The sequence below is a fragment of the Hemiscyllium ocellatum genome, chromosome X (genome assembly GCF_020745735.1).
Source record: "Hemiscyllium ocellatum isolate sHemOce1 chromosome X, sHemOce1.pat.X.cur, whole genome shotgun sequence".
NCBI classification, from domain to species: domain Eukaryota; kingdom Metazoa; phylum Chordata; class Chondrichthyes; order Orectolobiformes; family Hemiscylliidae; genus Hemiscyllium; species Hemiscyllium ocellatum.
The window spans coordinates 12,248,770-12,270,013 of record NC_083453.1 but is presented as its reverse complement, the minus strand read 5'-3'; the positions used below and the strand labels follow the sequence as shown (position 1 = coordinate 12,270,013).

The following is a 21,244-nucleotide window of genomic DNA, read 5'->3' as shown; positions in this document are numbered from 1 at the left end:
GGGACATTTTAGTAAGTCACTGACGCTAAACGAATATTGTCCTGGTTGTATTTTGTGAGCAGGGGAGTTATCCTGGTCAACTGGCCAATATTTACCTTTCAAGTAAGCAACACAAAAAAAACATTGTGGGAGCTTGCTGTGCACAAATTGGCTGCCGCACATCCCAATAATACAACAGAGACTATATTTCAAAAGTACTTAATTGACTGTAATGTACCTTGGGATAGCTTGAGATCATGAAAGGTGCTATATAAATGCAAATCTTTCTTTTCTCATGGACATTGAGCAATTTACAGTTGAAGACATTTACCTAGTTACATCGAAACATTATCAGAAGCTGCAAATCACTTACAACCGGCATCTCATGTTCAGTCTTACATCTGTTTAACCATAAACACTGAACAACGCCTCACTCTATTCACCACCATTCCTGGCAACCAGATGTGGAGAGGTCCGAATGGGTTGAGAATAGACGTTTGATCCAGTATAGTCTCCTGAAAACCAGAATCCTTACCCATGGAGCAAGACACCTGTACATTACTCAAATTCTATAATGGTTGGGAAACCATCTGAACATTAAAATTAATGTTGCAGCTGAAACAGCAGGACCAACTTTAAGCACCCATGGATTTATTTCAGCTGGAGGCCATCCAGCAACTCCCTGCCAGGATGAGAAACAGCCAATGGTTTCCTGGCAGCCTCTTGGCTCAGTGTTGATCTTTAATTGATGGAAAGTCTGTTTAACTGTGCTTCAAAATCTCATTGCAAAGTTTTACTGGGGGTTAACCGAACAGTCCCAGTCAAAAGGGACACACTTTTGAGAGCATTTAATACAAGGGTCAAGTTGGCCTATGTTCAAAATAAGGAGGGAATGAAAGTATTGAGATTATTTTAAAAATTGTTTGTGGGCATCGCTGGCTAGGTCAACATTGACTGCCCATGCCTAATTACCCAGAGGACAACCAAGAATCAACCACATTACTGTGCATGATTCACGTGTAGGCCAGACTGGACAAGGATGGCAGGTTTCCTTCCCCAAAGGGCATTCGTGAACCGGATGACTTATGGGTAGCCATCCTGGATTTTTATTGAATTTGAATTTCACCATCTGCGGCAGTGGGATTTGAACCCACGTACCCCACACCATTAGCCTGGGGTTCTGGGCTGCTAATTCAGTAACATTACCAGTACACCACTGCCTCTACAGAGGGTGATGGGAGTTTGTGTCACGCCTAAGGACCTGCCTACAAAATAGCTTAGAAAAAAAAAGAGTGGTGAACTGAAGATTTCAGAGACTTTCCATACCCATTTAGAATTTATTTGATAAAATCAGCCACATTCAGGAAACTCATGAGTACGTATTAATTATTAAAACCAGCTACAGGAATAATCATTTAAAGTCTGTTTGATGGTTTGTGAATTGTAACCCAATGTACTAATGAAACAACATTACGTCTAACTCATACAGCTAATTAATCTGAAATCTAGAAAATAAATCATCTATTAAAAACTGCAAGCCTGTTGTGTTCTGAAATCACTTGTCCCTAACCAAACTGAAAGCGTTGCGAGTGTAGCCAACATCATCTCCAGGGCCAGTCCCAGGACAACCTGTGATAATTTTCAGTTTGACTGAAGTACCACAACTTGCCCATAGGGCTGCAGCTGTCACAGGGGGTTATAGGTTGGGACTGCCCTGATTGGGACCACACCCTGAACAACTTGCATTTACGTTGCAACTTATCATCCCAAAGCTGCTTCACCTGAATGATTATCAAACAAAAATTTTGATGCTAAGTCACATAAGGAGATATTTGGACAAGTAATCAAAGGTTTAGCCAAAGAGATAGGTTTTAAGGAATGTCTGAGAAAAGAAAAGAGAGCTCGAGAGGCTTAGGTGGCAATTCTGGAGCTCAAGGCCCATCAGCTTAAAGGGCAGCTGCCACTGGTAGACTGATTAAAATGTGCACAAGGTTGCGATTAAAGGTGTGTGAAGATCTCCAGCTGTATGGCTGGTTATGATTAAAGAGAGAGGAGGGGAAAGAAGCCATGGAGGGGCTTGAAAGTAACTATGAAAACTTTAGAAGCTAAACTATTGCCAGACTGGTAGCGAATTTAGATAATTGATCTGGGGGGTGGGGCGTCAACTCAGGGACTCAGTGCAAGTTCGGACACAGGGCAGGGTAATTTTGGATGAAGTAAATTTACATTGTATATGATGTATGAGCAAGGACTACGGAGACCCAGTTTATAATTAGGAATACTCCAATAGAGCACCAGCTAAATTAGAACTAAAGGTACTCAATTTTCACTGGGCACAACAGGTAATGAAAAGGGATAGTGTTCAGTCTGTGATTACACACAAAGCCTAGAGCCATCAACACTTTCATGCTATATGATCTTAATATATAGCAGAGGGCTGTTTGGATATTACTTCAGACCTGTACAGGAATCTCATTCAGACTAATCAGAAGGTCAGAGTTAAGTCCATGTCCACGTTTTACTTTCGTTGCAACCAAATAAATCATCTAAATTTGATGCTGGAGTTTAAAAAAAGAGAACATAATCTTTAACTTAAATGAGGCTAGATAAGGGCTCAAACTGACAGTTTACAACAGTCACTCATGAAGAATTGTTGCTTGCAGTTAAATTCTTATGTGTAGAATGCAGTAAAAGTTTTATTATATCCCTGGTCTACATTAAGCATACCTTAGGCACAAAAGCAGCAGTGGTGCTACGTCTGACTACTGTGTTCACAGGTTAAGGAGAATAGCAATTAGTCACTATTCAGTGGGCCTTGCTGGAAAACAAGTGCAGGGATGTATGCTGTGATAAGGATTAGGTTTGCCTAGCATGGTGAAAATGGCCATGAACTCATTGTAAGCCATTTATTTGCAAGTGCAGCTCAGCAAGAACCAGCAGAACTGATATTGGTCACTGACAGCAAATCAGCAGTCACTTTTATATTATGCCAGACTTGCACTTCCATACAGTTTGAGCTATTTTGCGCAGCACATGGCAGCAACTTCTCAGCCTCAACAAAAGAGGAAGAGTGCAAATTTTTAACGAACTTAAAGATGGGATGAGAATTCCACAAATGAGCAATTCCACCACGGAAGTATCATTCAAGTGGTATGCCTCAAATGTTACCATCAAAGGGACTTTTCTCCTGCTCAGCTTTCGGTGAGCAGGGGTATTAAACAGCCTGCAGCCACCAAGTTCCTTTTCTAGGCAAGGATTTCAGATTTGTGCTGTAGTCTTAGGAGTTTATTATTCAGATAATCAGTATCAGTGATTTGATATCACACAAGAGTTTACATTAAAAACAACACTGAATTAGTCTCCTGAGGTTGTATAATAATCACTTCTATTGGCCATAGGCTTTGACCTTACCTGGCATTTGATTCCCGCTTTGCTACAGGGGCACACTTCAGGATCACAGTAAAACCTACAGTCGCACCCGCATTCCTCCCTGGACGAGCGAATGGCTCGCAGCTCATGCTTTTCCTCGGTATCAATCCTGTTGACGCCTGATGCACGTAATAAAGCTCTTCGCCTTTTTGTGGGTAGTGGTTGTAAAAAGAAATAGTCATCTACCTCAATACTGTCCACATCAATGTCATCGTCAGAAACGTCATCAATGGTGAGTACATTGGCTTCCTCCGACTCAACTGTACCGTTCTTTGTCAACTGTTGAGAAATATTTAGAATAATTTATGGTCAGGTGTCTGTGGGACAAAGAACAAGACCAATATTATGTGTTCTGATGCAATATTTCCATCAGATTTCACTGACAAATGCATTCATACTACAAGCTTATGTTGTCCTCAGATGTGAAAGCTCATCACAATAACTGCATTATGCAACTTTCTGGAGGAAAACTTAAACAATTCTGGAATAAACCTCATCTCTGATAAAAACCTCTTCTCTAGTAAAAACAAAAACAGAAAAGAAACGAGTAGAGTCTGAGTCATCTCCAATAAAAGCATCATCATCAGTCTGCAGCTTACAGCCCAGGGGTCCAACAGTTAATGTGCCGGTAAGACAGGAGATTGATCAATGTCACCTCTAATCCCAATGATATGCTCAGTTATAATACGGGGTGCATGATAGACTCAAGGGCAAGTTACAAACATTAACAGTGCATTTAGTTTCCAAGTCTGCAAGAAAAGATCCCTGGAAACTACTGGTTTTACTACAACCTGCCACAGTATTCTACAGTCTACAAGCAAACATCAGTATTACAATCCATTCTTTCCAACGTACTTAATTTTATCAAAAACTACTTGCTATTTACCATTTGGATTTAATTGATTTTCTTTACACCTTAAAACTGCTTTCTCCCAACGGAATGGAACCTATAAATCAAAAGAAAGCTACTTTTTCTTTTAAAAAAATAGATAAAACAATTGTAGAGGAATAAAACAAAGAATTGTGATGCTGGAAATCTTAAATACAAAAACAGAAATTACTGGAGAAACTCTGGCAGCATCTGTGGAGAGAAAGCAAATTATTTGGGGTGACTGGACTTGAAACACTAACTCTGCTTTCCCTCCACAGATATTGCTAGAACTGCTGAGTTTCTCCACTAATTTTTGTTTTGTGTGTTAATAGCCAAGAGGATTTGTCTTCGAGTCAGGGCGCTAATGGAAAATGTAGAATGTGCAGTCCAAGACCCCCTCCCCAGACATGTTTTGTGACTTATCAAGGGAGTGAGGGTTGAATTTATTACATTAAGTGGCACATCATAATTATGTTAGCTTCAAAACAATCTCCTACCATCCCCAGCACTCAGAGGCACTGTGAATCCCAGACTGCTAACACACATGCTCCATTTCACCATCCCATCTCCTTCCCCAGTTCAAAACTGATCCTGTTATCATATTTCCACTGCCCTCCATGCCCCCCCCCCCCCCCCCCCCCTTTGGCATTTAGAGTTGGACATAAAAGATCTCTTAATTTGAAGAAGAAAGAGCAGGGGATTTCTCCTGAGGCAAGGGAGGAAAATGGATAAAGCTCGTGTCAAACACAAATAGCGTGTGGGAACCAAGATTTGGTAATCTGGAATGATATTGAGGTTAAGATTTTAGACTCTTTAGATTAGATTACTTACAGTGGAAACAAGCCGTTCGGCCCAACAAGTCCACACCGACCCTCCGAAGAGCAACCCACCCAGACCCATTCCCCTACATTTACCCCTTCACCTAACACTACGGGCAACTTAGCATGGCCAATTCACCTGACCATTTTTGGATTATGGGAGGTAACCGGAGCACCCAGAAGAAATCCACGCAGACACGGGAGAATGTGCAAACTCCACACAGACAGTTGCTGGAGGCAGGAATTGAACCCAGGTCTCTGGCGCTGAGGCAGCAGTGCTAACTGCTGTGCCACCGTGCCGCTCTCAGCTATGCTTTCTTGTAGAAGGACTTCAAATTGTAATCATTTTAAGTGGGACCCGAAGTGTAGAAATCGGAAAGTGAGATTGATGTATTATAATACGACAATACACTAATGAGCTCAGCTCCTCCATTTATTATGGATTAGTGGTGCTGGAAGAGCACAGCAGTTCAGGCAGCATCCAACGAGCAGCGAAATCGATATTTCGGGCAAAAGCCCTTCATCAGGAATAAAGGCAGTGAGCCTGAAGCGTGGAGAGATAAGCTTGGGGAGGGTGGGGGTGGGGAGAAAGTAGCAGAGAGTACAATGGGTGAGTGGGGGAGGGGATGAAGGTGATAGGTCAGGGAGGAGAGGGTGGAGTGGATAGGTGGAAAAGGAGATAGGCAGGTAGGACAAGTCCGGACAAGTCATGGTGACAGTGCTGAGCTGGAAGTTTGGAACTAGGGTGAGGTGAGGGAAGGGGAAATGAAGAAACTGTTGAAGTCCACATTGATGCCCTGGGGTTGAAGTGTTCCGAGGCGGAAGATGAGGCGTTCTTCCTCCAGGCGTCTGGTGGTGAGGGAGCGGCGGTGAAGGAGGCCCAGGACCTCCATGTCTTCGGCAGAGTGGGAGGGGGAGTTGAAATGTTGGGCCACAGGACGGTGTGGTTGATTGGTGCGGACGTCCCGGAGATGTTCCCTAAAGCGCTCTGCTAGGAGGCGCCCAGTCTCCCCAATGTAGAGGAGACTGCATCGGGAGCAACGGATATAATAAATGATATTAGTGGATGTGCAGGTAAAACTTTGATGGATGTGGAAGTCTCCTTTAGGGCCTTGGATAGAGGTGAGGGAGGAGGTGTGGGCGCAGGTTTTACAGTTCCTGCGGTGGCAGGGGAAAGTGCCAGGATGGGAGGGTGAGTTGTAGGCGGGGCGTTGGCCTGTCCAGATGGTCACGGAGGGAACAGTCTTTGTGGAAGGCGGAAAGGGGTGGAGAGGGAAATATATCCCTGGTGGTGGGGTCTTTTTGGAGGTGGCAGAAATGTCGGCGGATGATTTGATTTATGCGAAGGTTTGTAGGGTGGAAGGTGAGCACAGGGGCGTTCTGTCCTTGTTACGGTTGGAGGGGTGGGGTCTGAGGGCGGAGGTGTGGGATGCGGACGAGATGCATTGGAGGGCATCTTTAACCACGTGGGAAGGGAAATTGCGGTCTCTAAAGAAGGAGGCCATCTGGTGTGTTCTATGGTGAAACTGGTCCTCCTGGGAGCAGATACAGTGGAGCCGGAGGAATTGGGAATAAGGGATGACATTTTTGCAAGAGGTAGGGTGGGAAGAGGTGTAATCCACGTAGCTGTGGGAGTCGGTGACACTAAAAAGAAAGGCTACGTAGAACAGTTGATCTTCCGTAATTACACCGGCACCACTCCCCACCTCTTCCTCCGCTACATTGATTACTGCATTGGCGCCACCTCATGCTCCCGCGAGGAGGTTGAGCAATTCATCAACTTCACCAACACATTCCACCCTGACCTTAAATTTACCTGGACCATCTCTGACACCTCCCTCTCCTTCCTGAACCTCTCCATCTCCATTAATGACGACCGACTTGACACTGAAAAGAATCCCACATGGTTAAAGATGCCCTCCAATGCATCTCGTCCACATCCCGCCCCTCCGTCCTCAAACCCCACCCCTCCAACCGTAACAAGGACAGAACGCCTCTGGTGCTCACCTTCCACCCTACAAACCTTCGCATAAACCAAATCATCCGCCGACATTTCTGCCACCTCCAAAAAGACCCCACCGCCAGGGATATATTTCCCTCTCCGCCCCTTTCCGCCTTCCGCAAAGACCGATCCCTCCGTGACTACCTGGTCAGGTCCACGCCCCCTACAACCCACCCTCCCATCCTGGCACTTTCCCCTGCCACCGCAGGAACTGTAAAACCTGCGCCCACACCTCCTCCCTCACCTCTATCCAAGGCCCTAAAGGAGCCTTCCACATCCAAAGTTTTACCTGCACATCCACTAATATAATTTATTGAATCCATTGCTCCTGATGCAGTCTCCTCTACATTGGGGAGACTGGGCGCCTCCTAGCAGAGCGCTTTAGGGAACATCTCCGGGACACCCGCTCCAATCAACCACACTGCCCCGTGGCCCAATATTTCAACTCCCCCTCCCACTCTGCCGAAGACATGGAGGTTCTGGGCCTCCTTCACCACCGCTCCTTCACCACCAGACGCCTGGAGGAAGAACGCCTCATCTTCCGCCTCAGAACACTTCAACCCCAGGGCATCAATGTGGACTTCAACAGTTTCCTCATTTCCCCTTCCCCCACCTCACCCTAGTTCCAAACTTCCAACTCAGCACTCTCCCCATGACTTGTCCGGACTTGTCCTACCTGCCTATCTCCTTTTCCACCTATCCACTCCACTCTCTCCTTCCTGACCTATCACCTTTATCCCCTCCCCCACTCACCCATTGTACTCTATGCTACTTTCTCCCCACCCCCACCCTCCTCTAGCTTATCTCTCCATGCTTCAGGCTCTCTGCCTTTATTCCTGATGAAGGGCTTTTGCCCGAAACGTCGATTTCGCTGCTCCTTGGATGCTGCCTGAACTGCTGTGCTCTTCCAGCACCACTAATCCAGAATCTGGTTTCCAGCATCTGCAGTCATTGTTTTTACCTCCTCCATTTATTACACAAAATGGTCCGAGAGATCATCACTATGTTCTATCTGCTGTAAGTGTAACAGTATGTTCTGTACACATAGCACTACCATCAAAAGAACAATCAAGTCTACAAACAATTATGAAAAGATGAGGCAAAATACGCAGTAAACTTGCCAAGTCCTCCCTGAAAAATATCCAAAAATTTCCTGTTTGATGCTGGTCTCTGTTTCAACATGCAGCCTCATTACATAAATGCATCATAACAGTACTCAGTGTCCTAAAAGGAATTCAAATTTTGCTGGTGAAGTCAGACACGTGAATACCTGCATGAACTCCAGCATCATGCAATTACACCTCACTCACTTTGAGATTGAAAGCAAGATCACTCATTTCCCTCACAGCGAAACTGTGTTTAGGTCAAGCAGCCCAAGAGAAAAAGGCCAAAATCCCATGGCAGGTCTGGGAGTCAGATGTGTTGGAGGAAGTGTTTTTGAGAGCTTGTGAGAGCTTGAAGCAATTCACCCAGAGATGAATCTCAGTGAAGTTACCTCCTGTAAAAGACCTGCAGATTGAAGCACTGAGGACACTAAACTGTAACAAGTAATTTTGTTGAGACACTTCAATCATAGGAATGACATAGAATTGCAACCTTCCAATGAAGCAAGTAGCCTGAACATTGTTTATTCGCCCTGTCCCCATATCAGTCCCCTTATCCACTTGGCACCATTCACAATTAAACTGGATATTGTTTCTACTTCAACTAACCACAGCCCTCCAAAATGCAATCTATAGCTTCACAATTAATGTACCCACACAAAGATACTGATTATTTAACTTCATCCTGTGTCAGCTAAGTCACTTCTGAGATATAGAAAAATCAATCTTCCAGTACAATGTCCCAGTGGCATTCTGCATTAGAAGGCTTCTTTAGCCAAGCATTGACTTGGGCTGTGACCCTTAATTAAGTTGACCTTGTTCCATAAAGGTAGACTGGGATGATAGAACTTAAGGGCATTTGCATTCAACTTGAAAACAACGTCTTTAAAATTTATTCTTGGGATGTGGACTTCATCGTCAAGACCAGCATTTATCACCCATCCTCAAGACTGTGGTGACAATCCATCTTCCAGATTTGTACATTGAAATTCCTTGCCGAGCCATTTTAAAGGAGCAGTTAAGAGTCAACCTAAGTGGTTCTGAAGTGACGTAAAAGGCAGACCAGGTTTGGACAAAAGATTTTCCTCCCCAAAAAGGACTTTCATGAATCATTTAGGCTATTACAACAACCTGATTTGTTTCATGTTCACCAATACCTTTTAAACCCAAATACTATGGTGGGATTTGAACACCTGTCTCTACAGCATGAGTCCAGGCCTCTGGATTACTATCCAATAATATAACCTTTGAACATTAAATAATTAAACACAAAGGCTTCTTGCAGCCTGGAATCACTCAGCTTCTGCACACTGCTTGCTGACTGTCTGGTTAAAAGAACCCTCTGGGTTCTGACAGCACAGTCACTCGAGTTGCACTTGAGAGCTTCATTCAAGTCACAAAGGGTAAGTTATTCAGAAGGAATCACAACCAAACCACCAGCCTCAAACAGGTAAACCTTTCACCTTCATTTTTCGCACGTTGAGCTTCTCCTCCTTCAGATGGTCACGGAGCATTTCCCGGTGAAGGTGTTCCTGCTCCTGCGCAAACTCACACAGCGTGTACCTGCGGATGCAGTTGTGGCGCCTGGCCATGCCCAGGGAACTGCCTCCCTGGCTCGGCACACTGGTGAACCCTTGGCGGCGTGTGAAGTAGTAGACAGTGACCTGGTCAAAACGAACATTCTTTACTCTCAGCCGCTTCTGCTTCTTCAAGATTGAAGTTGCTGAAAAGGAAGTTCAAAAGTAGACAATGACTGAACACTGCACTGAAATCAGATCAAGCAGGAGCATTAGAAGAAGGGAATGCACCAAGACTGTTGTTAAGTACTGGTGTACAGAGCACTCGTTGTAGTCTAATACATCCATTTTAAACTCCCTTGTGGAAGCTTGCTGCAAATTGACTGCTGGGTTTTCTGACAATAGTACTTAGTAACAGTTTTAAACTTTAAAATGATGATAGAGAAGGACAGAAGTCAAGTTAATAGGTTAGAGAAAAGCCAATTTTGAGGACCTGAGAAATAGGACAACAAAATGGACCAGGAGGCTGCTATTCAGCCCATTGAGACTGTTGTGCCCCTTGACAGATCAGATTGTCATCTAACTTCACTTTTCCACCAATCCTCCATGAGCCTTGGCTCTCTTGTCCATCAAGCAACGGTTAAAATCAGCCTTGATTACATTCAGTTACCCCAGCCTCCACGGCTCTTGGGGAAGAGAATTTCAAAGACTGAATTTTCATTGAATAAATTCTTCCTAATCTCTGTCTTAAATGGCAGATGCCTTGTACTTAAACTGTGCCTCCTAGTTATAGATTCTACATGAGGAAACATCGTTTCCACATGTCAAGCCAACTCAGGTCATGTTTTAATAAGGTCACCTCTCATTCTTCTAAACTCCAGTATGCCCAAACCTTTCTTAATAGAATCAGCCTAGTAAACCTTCTCTGAACTGCCTCCAAAGCAAGTATGCCCCTCCTTAAGTAAGGAGGCCAAAACTGCGCACATGACTCTAGGTGTAGTCTCACTAAAGCTATGTGCAGATGTAACAAAACTTCACTGCTTTCAAACTCAATCTTCCTTGCAATAAAGGCCAGTATTCCTAATTACTCGCTGTAAACGCATGCTGACGTTTTGTGATTCATGTAGGAGGACGCCCAGATTCCTTTGTACCACAGGCTCTCTCAATTTAAAGAATATTCTGTTTGCCAAAGTGAACAACCTTGCATTTCCCTCTGTCAATCCCTTTGCAGGCTCGGTGTCTTCTTTTGAATCGGAGTTAGGGTAGAAATAAAATGGGGAACTATATTGGGAAAGCCATATAGAACAACTATGGAAAACACTTAAAATAGAGCTTGGCAGAATGCAGGAAAATATGTTCTGCTGAATGGAAAGAAGCTAAATATTATGGAACTCCATAAATGGTAAAAACCTGAGGGAGCATTTGAGAATTAGAAGATAAGACCTACATCAAGTACATAGAAAACAGAGGAGGAGCATGGTAGAAACAAAACAAAGAAATTAGGAGTGAAGGTTAAAAAAAAATTGGGAAGGCAAAGAGGAACTACAAAATTACATTATCAAGGAATCTTCAAAACACACCATTTTACAGGCACATCAATTCAAAAAAAGAAAGGCAGCTATAATATGAGTGGAACCATTAAGGACAGACAGGATATACAGGTAGTGATAGAGTGATATTAAATAATTATTTTGCCTCATTATTTACCAAGGAGTGGTAACAGGTAGAATCGATATTAAATGATGATATCAGTGATGAGATAATTACATGCAAAATAAAAAGTGGGGTGTATTGAATAAACAAACTCAGAATAAAAACCCTGGTTCAGGTGGATTTCATCCAGGTATTTTGAAAGAATCTAGGGCAGAGACAGTAGAAGCATTACCACTCATGTTTCAGAATGGATTCAAAAAATGTATAGTGCCAGAGAACGGGGAAATAACTAACTTAATTTCTATATTTAAGAGGAACAGACATGCCCAGAGAATTACAGACTAGTCAATTTAACATAAATGTTAGGAAAAATGATGGAATCCTGACTAAAAGGACAGAATACAAGGACATCTTTGATTTGATTTACTTATTGACACATGTATTTTGTTACAAAATACAGTGAAAAGCATTGTAGTGTTGCCATTCTCCAACAACATCTTAACACACAAATAAACCAAAACATAACATAAAGGCAGAAGAATAAAGAAAAGAAGTGTTCAATTTTACAGTCCTTGTTAAGTGCTCTGCCATGGGCCTGGGGGCACGAGTCTCTTTGCCGAGGTGACAGGGATAGGGAAGGATGTAGGGACAGGAGGAGATGCCAGAGATAGGGAGGGGGTGTGGGGAATGGGGTGGGAACAGCAATAGAAAGGGGCTGTAGGGGACTGGAGGAAGACAGATATAGAAATAAAAGTAATCAATAGTCAGCATTGATTTCAACAAGGCAAAATCTTGTTTTCCCATTGAGGGGGATGGCAACAATTTACAGGAGCAAATTAATAAACTTGAAGAACAGGTAAATAATAAACAAATGAAGTTCTGCACAAACAAATAGGAGGTATTGCATTTTGGTAGGAAGAACAGACAGATTTGTTTTTACTTGGAAGGTATAAATCTAAAGAGTCATACAGCATGGAAATAGAACCGTCGTTCCAACTCGTCCATACTGACCAGGTTTCTCAAACTAAACTAGTCCCATATACCTCTAAACCTTTCCTATTCATGTGTGCATGCAAATGTCTTTTAAATCTTGGAACTGTCCTTGCATCCACCACTTCCTCTGGCTATTCCTTCCACATATGATCTACTTTTGTGAGGAAAATGTTTTCCCTCGAGACCCTTTTAAATCTTTCCCCTCTCACCTTAAAAATATGCCCTGTAGTTTTGAACTACCCTACCCTGGGAAAAAGATCTTGGCTATTCACCTTATTTATACCCCTCATGATTTTATAAACCTCTAATAACGTCACCCCTCAACCTCGTACATTCCAATCAGAAAAGGCCAAACCTATACAGCCTCTCCGTACAAGTCAAAACATCCAGTCTCCGCAACATCCTTGTAAATTATTTCTGCACCCTCTCCAATTTAATAATATCCTTCCTATAACAGGGTGACCAGAACTGTACACATCGCTCCAAAAGTGGCCCCATCAATACCCTGTACAACCACAACATGATGTCCCAATCCTTACACTCAGTGGTCTGAGCAATGAAGGCAAGTGTACCAGATGCCTTCTTAATCACCCTGTCTACTTGCAATGCCAATTTCAAGGAACAGAGTCAAAAAACAACGGGCTCTTGGAGTACAAATACCTCCATCATCAAACGAAGCAGCACATGTAGCAAGACTATAAAGAGAGAAAGCCAAGCAATTAGTTTTACTGCTAGAGCAATAGAGTTAAAAAGTAAGGTTGTCATGCTGAATCTGTATGGAACACTGGTCAGACCACACTTAAGAATACTGTGTGCAGTTCCAGTCACTGTACTATAAAAAGGATCCAGAGGTGCTGGAGAAGGTGCAGAAGTTTACAAAGGCAATCTTGGAAATGTGAAAGTTTACATATCAGGAAAGGACCTAAAGCCCGGGTCTCTTCTCCCTTGGACAAAATGCTGGGGAGTGATCCAATGGAGATGTTTAATATTCGGAAAGGTTTTGCTAATATGGATACAGAAAATGTTTTTTCTGTTGGGAAAAGAATAACTGAGGTCATCAATGTAAAATGGTCACCAAGTAATCCAACAAGGAATTCAGAAGAAACTTGTTCACCAAAGAGTGGTGAGAATGTAGAAGTTACTACCACAGGGAACGGTTGAAGTGATTAGTATAGATGAATTTAAAGGGCAGCTAGACAAATAGAATAGAGGTTTATAACGATAGATTTAGATTTGGAAAGATGGGAGGAGGCTCAGTGAAGGAAACATTGGCATGGACTGACTGAATTGAATGGATTTATGGCATAGAAACAAACCAATGTAACTTTAAGAAAATACAACGCTGATTAGAAAGTACTTATGGGATGTTGTGAAAAGCACTACATAAACAAAAGTCTTAAATTTTTCAAAAATGTGAAGGCGGTTTACAGGTCCTTAGCAAAGCCAGCAATCCAGTTGGCTCAAGACTTCATAAATGTTCCTGTGATGAGAACTCGAGTTACTGATCATTAAAAGCTCACCATAATGAAAATGCTGCAACTGATGGAGGGCCAAACATTTTCAATCAAATAGCAGTCAGCATCAGCACAACTAGTTCTTCAGGGTCCAATCATTTCTAAAGCACTAAGGAAGGATTACATCAAAATAAAATAGCTTGCCTCTTTTAAAAAAAAAGTGTCTGTGGTTAAAATTGAACAGAGTCTTTCACTGAGATGAGCAAACAGCATTTATGAACACTACTCCCAACGTTCCCATGTTCAGGAAACAAATACATTACCTCATGTTCAACCTTCTAGAGGTGATGAGTCAGTTTTCACAGAGCTTGAGTGAATGCTGCAGCTACAGAAGAAGTGTTGTACCCCACTTAATGACTTCCCACCTCCAGCTATTTGGAAAACCAGCCGGTCAGCTCTTTGCAAGCAATTGTTATCATCCAGCCTTCAATTCAAATGCTATAGCTGCCTGTCCCCAATCCTGTCCACTTGCTCATCTGTGCTGAAATATCACTCGTTGAGCTGGAAGGTTCATTTCCAGACGTTTCATCACCCTACTAGGTACATCTTCAGTGGGCCTCCGGGCAAAGCACTGCTGATGATTCCTGCTTTCTATTTATATGTTTGGGTTTCTTTGAATTGGTGGTGTCATTTCTGTGGCAATGTCATTTCCTGTTCTTTTTCTCAGGAGGTGGTAGATGGGGTCTAACTCTGTTTGTTGATAGAGTTCCAGTTGGAATGCCATGCTTCTAGGAATTCTCATTCATCTGGAAATGAATCTTCCAGCTCAGCGAGCAAACCTACATCCAGAACCTCAACCTGAGCTACAAATCTTCTCAAACGTTACTGTGAATTCTTCATGATTAACGTCCTCTGATTAAAGTTCAAAAGAAGCAACTTGCAGAGTTACTGAGCAAACCCCAAATCACTAAGCCACTTCAAACATTCTCTCCAGCACTGGACACCCATTACATGGCCCATTTGACATTCAGAGTGTGGTCCAGTGGATAGTCTGGGAGTTGATGGTTTGGTGATGGGAGGTGAGGTCGTGGTTAAGAGGGGGAATAGGAGGAGGTGTCTGCGAGTTGGCGCCTGGCTTCAGTGGTGTAGTGGTCGGTGCGCCAAACTACGACTGCTCCCCCATTGTCTGCGGGTTTGATGCTAAGGTTGGGGTTGGAGCGGAGGGAGTGGAGGGCTGAACGTTATGAGGACGGGAGGTTGGAGTGGGTGAGGGGGGTGGATAGGTTGAGGCAGTCGATATAACGGCTGCAGTTTGAAATGAAGAGGTCAATGGTGGGTAACAGGCCAGCACAGAGTGTCCAGGTGGATGGGGCATGTTGGAGGCGGGAGAAAGGGTCCTCAGTGGGTTGTGGATCCAGTTGATCCATTTGACATTCAGTTCCATTAAAGTCAACTGAACTGAAGTTAGGCAGGGAGTGTCACAGGACCTTGAAATGATATTAAATAAAATCTGCAAGAACTGCGGATGCTGTAAATCAGAAACAAAAACAGAAGTTTCTGGAAAAGCTTAGCAGGCTGGCAGCAGCAATGAATTGAAATCAAAGTTAACGTTTTGGGTCCAATGACCAAATGATATTTCCCATTTTGAATACTGCCCAAAACCCAAAATTAAACCCAAAGGGGAAATCAGTTAAAATTGGCTAAGTTACCACCCAATAGGATTCTTTGTTGCACCAGCACCAAACGGCAACAAAGTGTATGGCTCCCAGCTTCCCTGTTCTGAAGGCATCTTTTATTGTGCATTTATCAAGGCGAGGTCAATTCAAGCTGACAAACAGAACATGTTCACCTTCAGAACTCAGTGCAGGTAATCATAGGGTCATAGTCATAGAGATCTACAGGACGGAAACAGACCCTTCGGTCCAATTCATCCATGCTGACCAGATAGTCCAACCCAATCTAGTCCCTTATCTGTCCAAACCCTTCCTATTCAATATACGCATCCAGACACCTTTTAAATGTTGTCATTGTACTAGCCTCCACCACTTCCTCTGGCAGCTCATTTCCATATACGTACCACCCTCTGCGTGACAAAGTTGCCCCTTAGGTCTCTTTTACATCTTTCCCCTCTCACCGTAAACCTATGCCCTCTAGTTCTGGACTCCCCCACCCCAGGAAAAAGATTTTGTCTATTTATACTATCCATGCCCCTCATGATTTTACAAACCTCTATAAGGTCACCCCTCAGCCTCCAGGGAAAACAGCCCTTGCCTATTCAATCTCTCCCTGTAGCTCAAATCCTCCAACCCTGGCAACATCCTTGTAAATCTTTTCTGAACCCTTGTAAGTTACACAACATCTTTCCAATAGGAAGGAGACCAGAATTGCAAGCAATATTCCAACAGTGGCCTAACCAATGTCCTGTGCAGCCACAGCAGGACCTCCCAACTCTTATACTCATACCAAACACCTTCACTATCCTATGTACCTGTGACTCCACTTTCAAGGAGCTATGAACCTGCACTCCAAGGTCTCTTTGTTCAGCAACACTCCCTAGGACCTTACCATTAAGTGTATAAGTCCTGCTAAGATTTGCTTTCCCAAAATGCAGAACCTCACATTTATCCAAATTAAACTCCATCTGCCACTCCTCAGCCCATTGGCCCATCTGGTCGAGATCCCGGTGTAATCTGAGGTAACCCTCTTCGCTGTCCACTACTCCTCCAATTTTGGTGTTATTTGCAAACTTACTAACTATACCTCTTATGTTCATAGCCAAATCATTTATATAAATGACAAAAAAGTAGTGGACCCATCACTGATCCTTGTGGCAATCCACTGGTCACAAGCCTCCAATCTGAAAAACAACCCTCCACCACCACCCTCTGTCTTCTACCTTTGAGCCAGTTCTGGATCCAAATGGTGAGTTTTCTTTGTATTCCATGAGATCTAACTTTGCTCACCAGTCTCCCATGGGGAACCATGGGAGAACGCTTTACTGAAGTCCATAAAGATAACATCTACCTTTCTGCCCTAATCAATCCTCTTTGTTACTTCTTCAAAAAACTCAATCAAGTTTGTGAGACATGATTTCCTATGTACAAAACCATGTTGACTATCCCTAATCAGTCCTTGCCTTTCCAAATACATGTACATCCTGTCCCTCAAGATTCCCTCCAACAACTTGCTCACCACAGACGTCAGGCTCACTGGTCTATAGTTCCGTGCCTTGTCCTTACCACCCTTCTTAAACGGTGGCACCATGTTAGCCAACCTCCAGTCTTCCGGCACCTCACCTGTGACTATCGATGATACAAATATCTCAGCAAGAGGCCCAGCAATCACTTCTCTAGCTTCCCACAGAGTTCGAGGGTACACCTGATCAGGTCCTGGGGATTTATCCACCTTTATGCGTTTCAAGATATCCAGCACTTCCTCCTCTGTAATAAGGACATTTTTCAAGATGTCACCATCTGTTTCCCCACATTCTATATCTTCCATATCCTTTTCCGTAGTAAATACTGATGCAAAATGCTCGTTTAGTATCTCCCCCATCTCCTGCAACTCCACACAAAGGCTGCCTTGCTGATCTTTGAGGGGCCCAATTCTCTCCCTAGTTACCCTTTTGTCCTTAATGTATTTGTAAAAACTCTTTGGATTCTCCTTAATTCTATTTGCCAAAGCTATCTCATGTCCCCATTTTGCCCTCCTGATTTCCCTCTTAAATATACTCCTTCCTTTATACTCTTCTAAGGATTCATTCGATCTATCCTGTCTATACCTTACATATGCTTCCTTCTTTTTCTTAACCAAACCCTCAATTTCTTCAGTCATCCAGCATTCCCTATACCTACCAGCCTTTCCTTTCACCCTAACAGGAATATACTTTCTCTGGACTCTCATTATCTAATTTCTGAAGGCTTCCCATTTTCCAGCTGTCCCTTTACCTGCGAAGCTCTGTCCCCAGTCAGCTTTTGAAAGTTCTTGCCTAATACCGTCAAAATTAGCCTTTCTCCAATTTAGAACTTCAACGTTTGGATGCGATCTATCCTTTTCCATCACTATTTTAAAACTAATAGAATTATGGTCGCTGGCCCCAAAGTGCCCCCACTGACACTTCAGCCACCGTCCTGCCTTATTTCTCAAGAGTAGGTCAAGTTTTGCACTCTCTCCTGTAGGTATATCCACACACTGAATCAGAAGATTTTCTTGTACACACTTAAATTCCTCTCCATCTAAACCCTTAACACTATGGCAGTCCCAGTTTATGTTTGGAAAGTTAAAATCCCCTACCATAACCACCCTATTATTCTTACAGATAGCGGAGATCTCCCGACAAATTTGTTTCTCAATTTCCCTCTGACTATTAGGGGGTCTATAATACAACCCCAATAAGGTGATCATGCCTTTCTTATTTCTCAGTTCCACCCAAATAACTTCCCTGGGTGTATTTCTGGGAATATCCTCCCTCAGCACAGCTGTAATGCTATCCCTTATCAAAAATGCCACTCCCCCTCCTCTCTTGCCTCCCTTCCTATTCTTCCTGTAGCATTTGTATCCTGGAACATTAAGCTGACAGTCCTGTCCATCCCTGAGCCATGTTTCTGTAATTGCTATGATATCCCAGTCCCATGTTCCTAACCGTGCCCTGAGTTCATCTGCCTTCCCTGTTAGGCCCCTTGCATTGAAATAAATGCAGTTTAATTATGTTCCAGGATACAAATGCTTCAGGAAGGATAGAAAGGGAGGTAAGAGTGGAGGGGGAGTGGCGTTTTTGATAAGGGATAGCATTACAGCATGGTGGCTGTCATTAGCACTGTCGCTACACAGTACCAGGGACCCTGGTTTGATTCCAGCCTTGGGTGACTGTCTGTGTGGAGTTTGCATGTTCTCCCAGTGCCTGCGTGGGTTTCCTCCAGGTGTTCCGATTTCCTCCCACAGTCCAAAGATGTGCAGGTCAGGTGAATTGGCCATACTAAATTGCTCATAGTGTTAGGTGCATTAGTCAGAGGGAAACGGGTCTGGGTGGATTGCTCTTTGGAGGGTCGGTGTGGACTGGTTGGGTCAAAGACCCTGTTTTCACACTGTAGGGAATCTAATCTAACCACAACCTTCTCAAGGGCAATGAGGGATGGGCAATGATTATTGGCCCAGCTAATGATGCCCACATCAAATAAATAATTTAAAAAGTGGCCCATGTGTAAAACATGCTGCTGATTTACAATTAGCTTGTTTCACTACTGGAGTGGACTCAAGACACTGCCACTATTTCCCAGGAAATATTGGAAAAGGAGATTTAATGGACGCTTTTGATTTAAATGAGTGAATAGAAAAGTTTTATTCGTTCAATTGGGCAATGAGAGACAAAGGGTCATTAATTTAAAATTGTTTTTAAAGAAGAGTCAGGAGAAAGATAAAGCTAACAGTCAGGTGCCACCATTAATCAAGTGGACTTTAGTCAATATGAGAAACAACATTGAGTGGATGGATAGAGAACCTGGCTGTAGCCTGATCTTTCTTCCTCTTCGGGTAATTTGGATGTTGGAAGAGCAGCCCAGTAAAGATGAGATGCATGATAGCCATCAACTGGAAAATATTGAGTATTAAATAATCTATTTGTTTGCTCAGCTCCTTTTAGCTGGTGAAAGCTTAAAAGGGACCAAGATTTTGACAACACTACAGTCAAGATAATAGGGCAATTGAGGGTTTATTAGTTCACTTTCATTAATTGTTGAATATAGGATTATTTGTAGTGAATTGAAAAAAAATCGCAGTATTGTGTTGTCATTTTGTGTCATTGAAAACATTGTGCTTTTTAAAACCATCTGTATAAACACGGTGCAAGTTGCATAGATTAGATTAGATTACTTACAGTGTGGAAACAGGCCCTTCAGCCCAACAAGTCCACACCGACCCACCGAAGCGCAACCCACCCATACCCCTACATTTACCCCTTACCTAACACTACGGACAATTTAGCATGGCCAATTCACCTGACCCGCACATCTTTGGACTGTGGGAGGAAACCGGAGCACCCAGAGGAAACCCACGCAGACACGGGGAGAACGTGCAAACTCCACACAGTCAGTCGCCTGAGTTGGGAATTGAACCCGGGTCTCAGGCGCTGTGAGGCAGCAGTGCTAACCACTGTGCCACCGTGCCGCCCACTAGAATCAAGATGGTTTTATGCTCTGTTAAATATTGGCTTCTGATTGTATTTTGCCGAGTTTAAAATGGATCAAACAACATCTGACTGGCATTTGATGTCTATTCACACAAATATCCAAAACTTACCTGTTTGGAAACCAAAGTGTGGAAGATTTAATGTTTAAACGTGCATTTCTCACTCGGCTGCTGACAATCTTGAATCTTATGTATACTCCTACAGATGCTCATCACTTGCCAGTCATTAATTGATATGACCATCCTTCACTCAGCCATGCTGGACTGCAGGCAGACCACTTAACAATGGAGGCCATCACCAATAATTCAAAATTCTCCCCATCTCACATTCACTTTTTAGAAGATAACATTCAGGAGGAGTGTTACAATACCTTTCACCTCTCTGCTCTCTGAGATACCAAGACCAATTCAATCTCAGCTGTGCTTAAAAACCAAACAGCAACTGTTAATCAAATCGATGCTCAGGTCAGCATGAGGTGATTCATAAAATGACTGAACCATTAGAGGATGGATGAGCTCAAGCATTTTCACCAGTGGTAGTTTGACCAAAAACAGGCACAATGTGGGAAGACTGTCTGGGAAAAGTCACATTTTAGGGAATCAGAGTTCCTGATCTTACTGGGGGGGGGGGGGGGGGAAAGTGGGATTTAGTATTTTGCTACACAGAGCTGACAGTACCTGGTTTGTTCAGTTAGCTTGATGGCTTTTGTGAGATTCAAAATGCCAACACTGCAGGTTGATATCCTCTTCTAGTTGAGATAGACTTGGGACCTGCCCCCTCACCCCTTGATGCAGAACAGTTTCCTTCAAGTTATACAACCAGTTGTTTCTCTCTAATAGTGTTGCTGGTCATCCCTCAGTAATTACCTACTTACCTAAAGCTGAAATTGTTGGGAGTAGGTGGGCAAGGAAGAACTATAAATTAGTAATTCAGACTAAGTTTTGCTGTGAAGTTACAAACCTGAAGGAAAGCCTTGAATATTGGTTAGTATCCCTTGGCCAGGTTACAGTAAATAGAGATTCAAAATGCTATGTCCTGGAGTGCGTCTCATCTCAAGTCCAGCTGAGAAACCAAAATGAAACTGCAAGTTTTCTCAAAAATGCTAAGATTTCAATTTCTTTACAATAGAAAAACCCTTGGATCCATAGCCCCAGCATAGATTTCTCTACCAATTTTACAGTTCTCAGTAGTCTATCCATTCAGTAAAGCATGTCAGGACTTACAATATAAGGTGATGAATT

General features: G+C 43.2%; 1 protein-coding gene across 2 annotated transcripts in view; it reads right to left on the bottom strand.

Moving 5' to 3' along the window:
• Nucleotides 1–21,244, bottom strand: part of LOC132805858 (cysteine/serine-rich nuclear protein 2-like) — a 75,229-nt gene that overhangs the window by 3,238 nt on the left and 50,747 nt on the right. Inside the window, exons 3-4 of one of the 2 annotated variants that reach the window (XM_060821174.1) lie at nucleotides 9,666–9,925; nucleotides 3,391–3,687 (exon numbers count right to left, since the gene is read on the bottom strand). In XM_060821174.1, the coding sequence (XP_060677157.1) occupies nucleotides 3,391–3,687; nucleotides 9,666–9,925 (557 nt within the window). The remainder of the gene's footprint in view (nucleotides 1–3,390; nucleotides 3,688–9,665; nucleotides 9,926–21,244) is intronic. The other variant, XM_060821175.1, reaches the window with a different exon arrangement.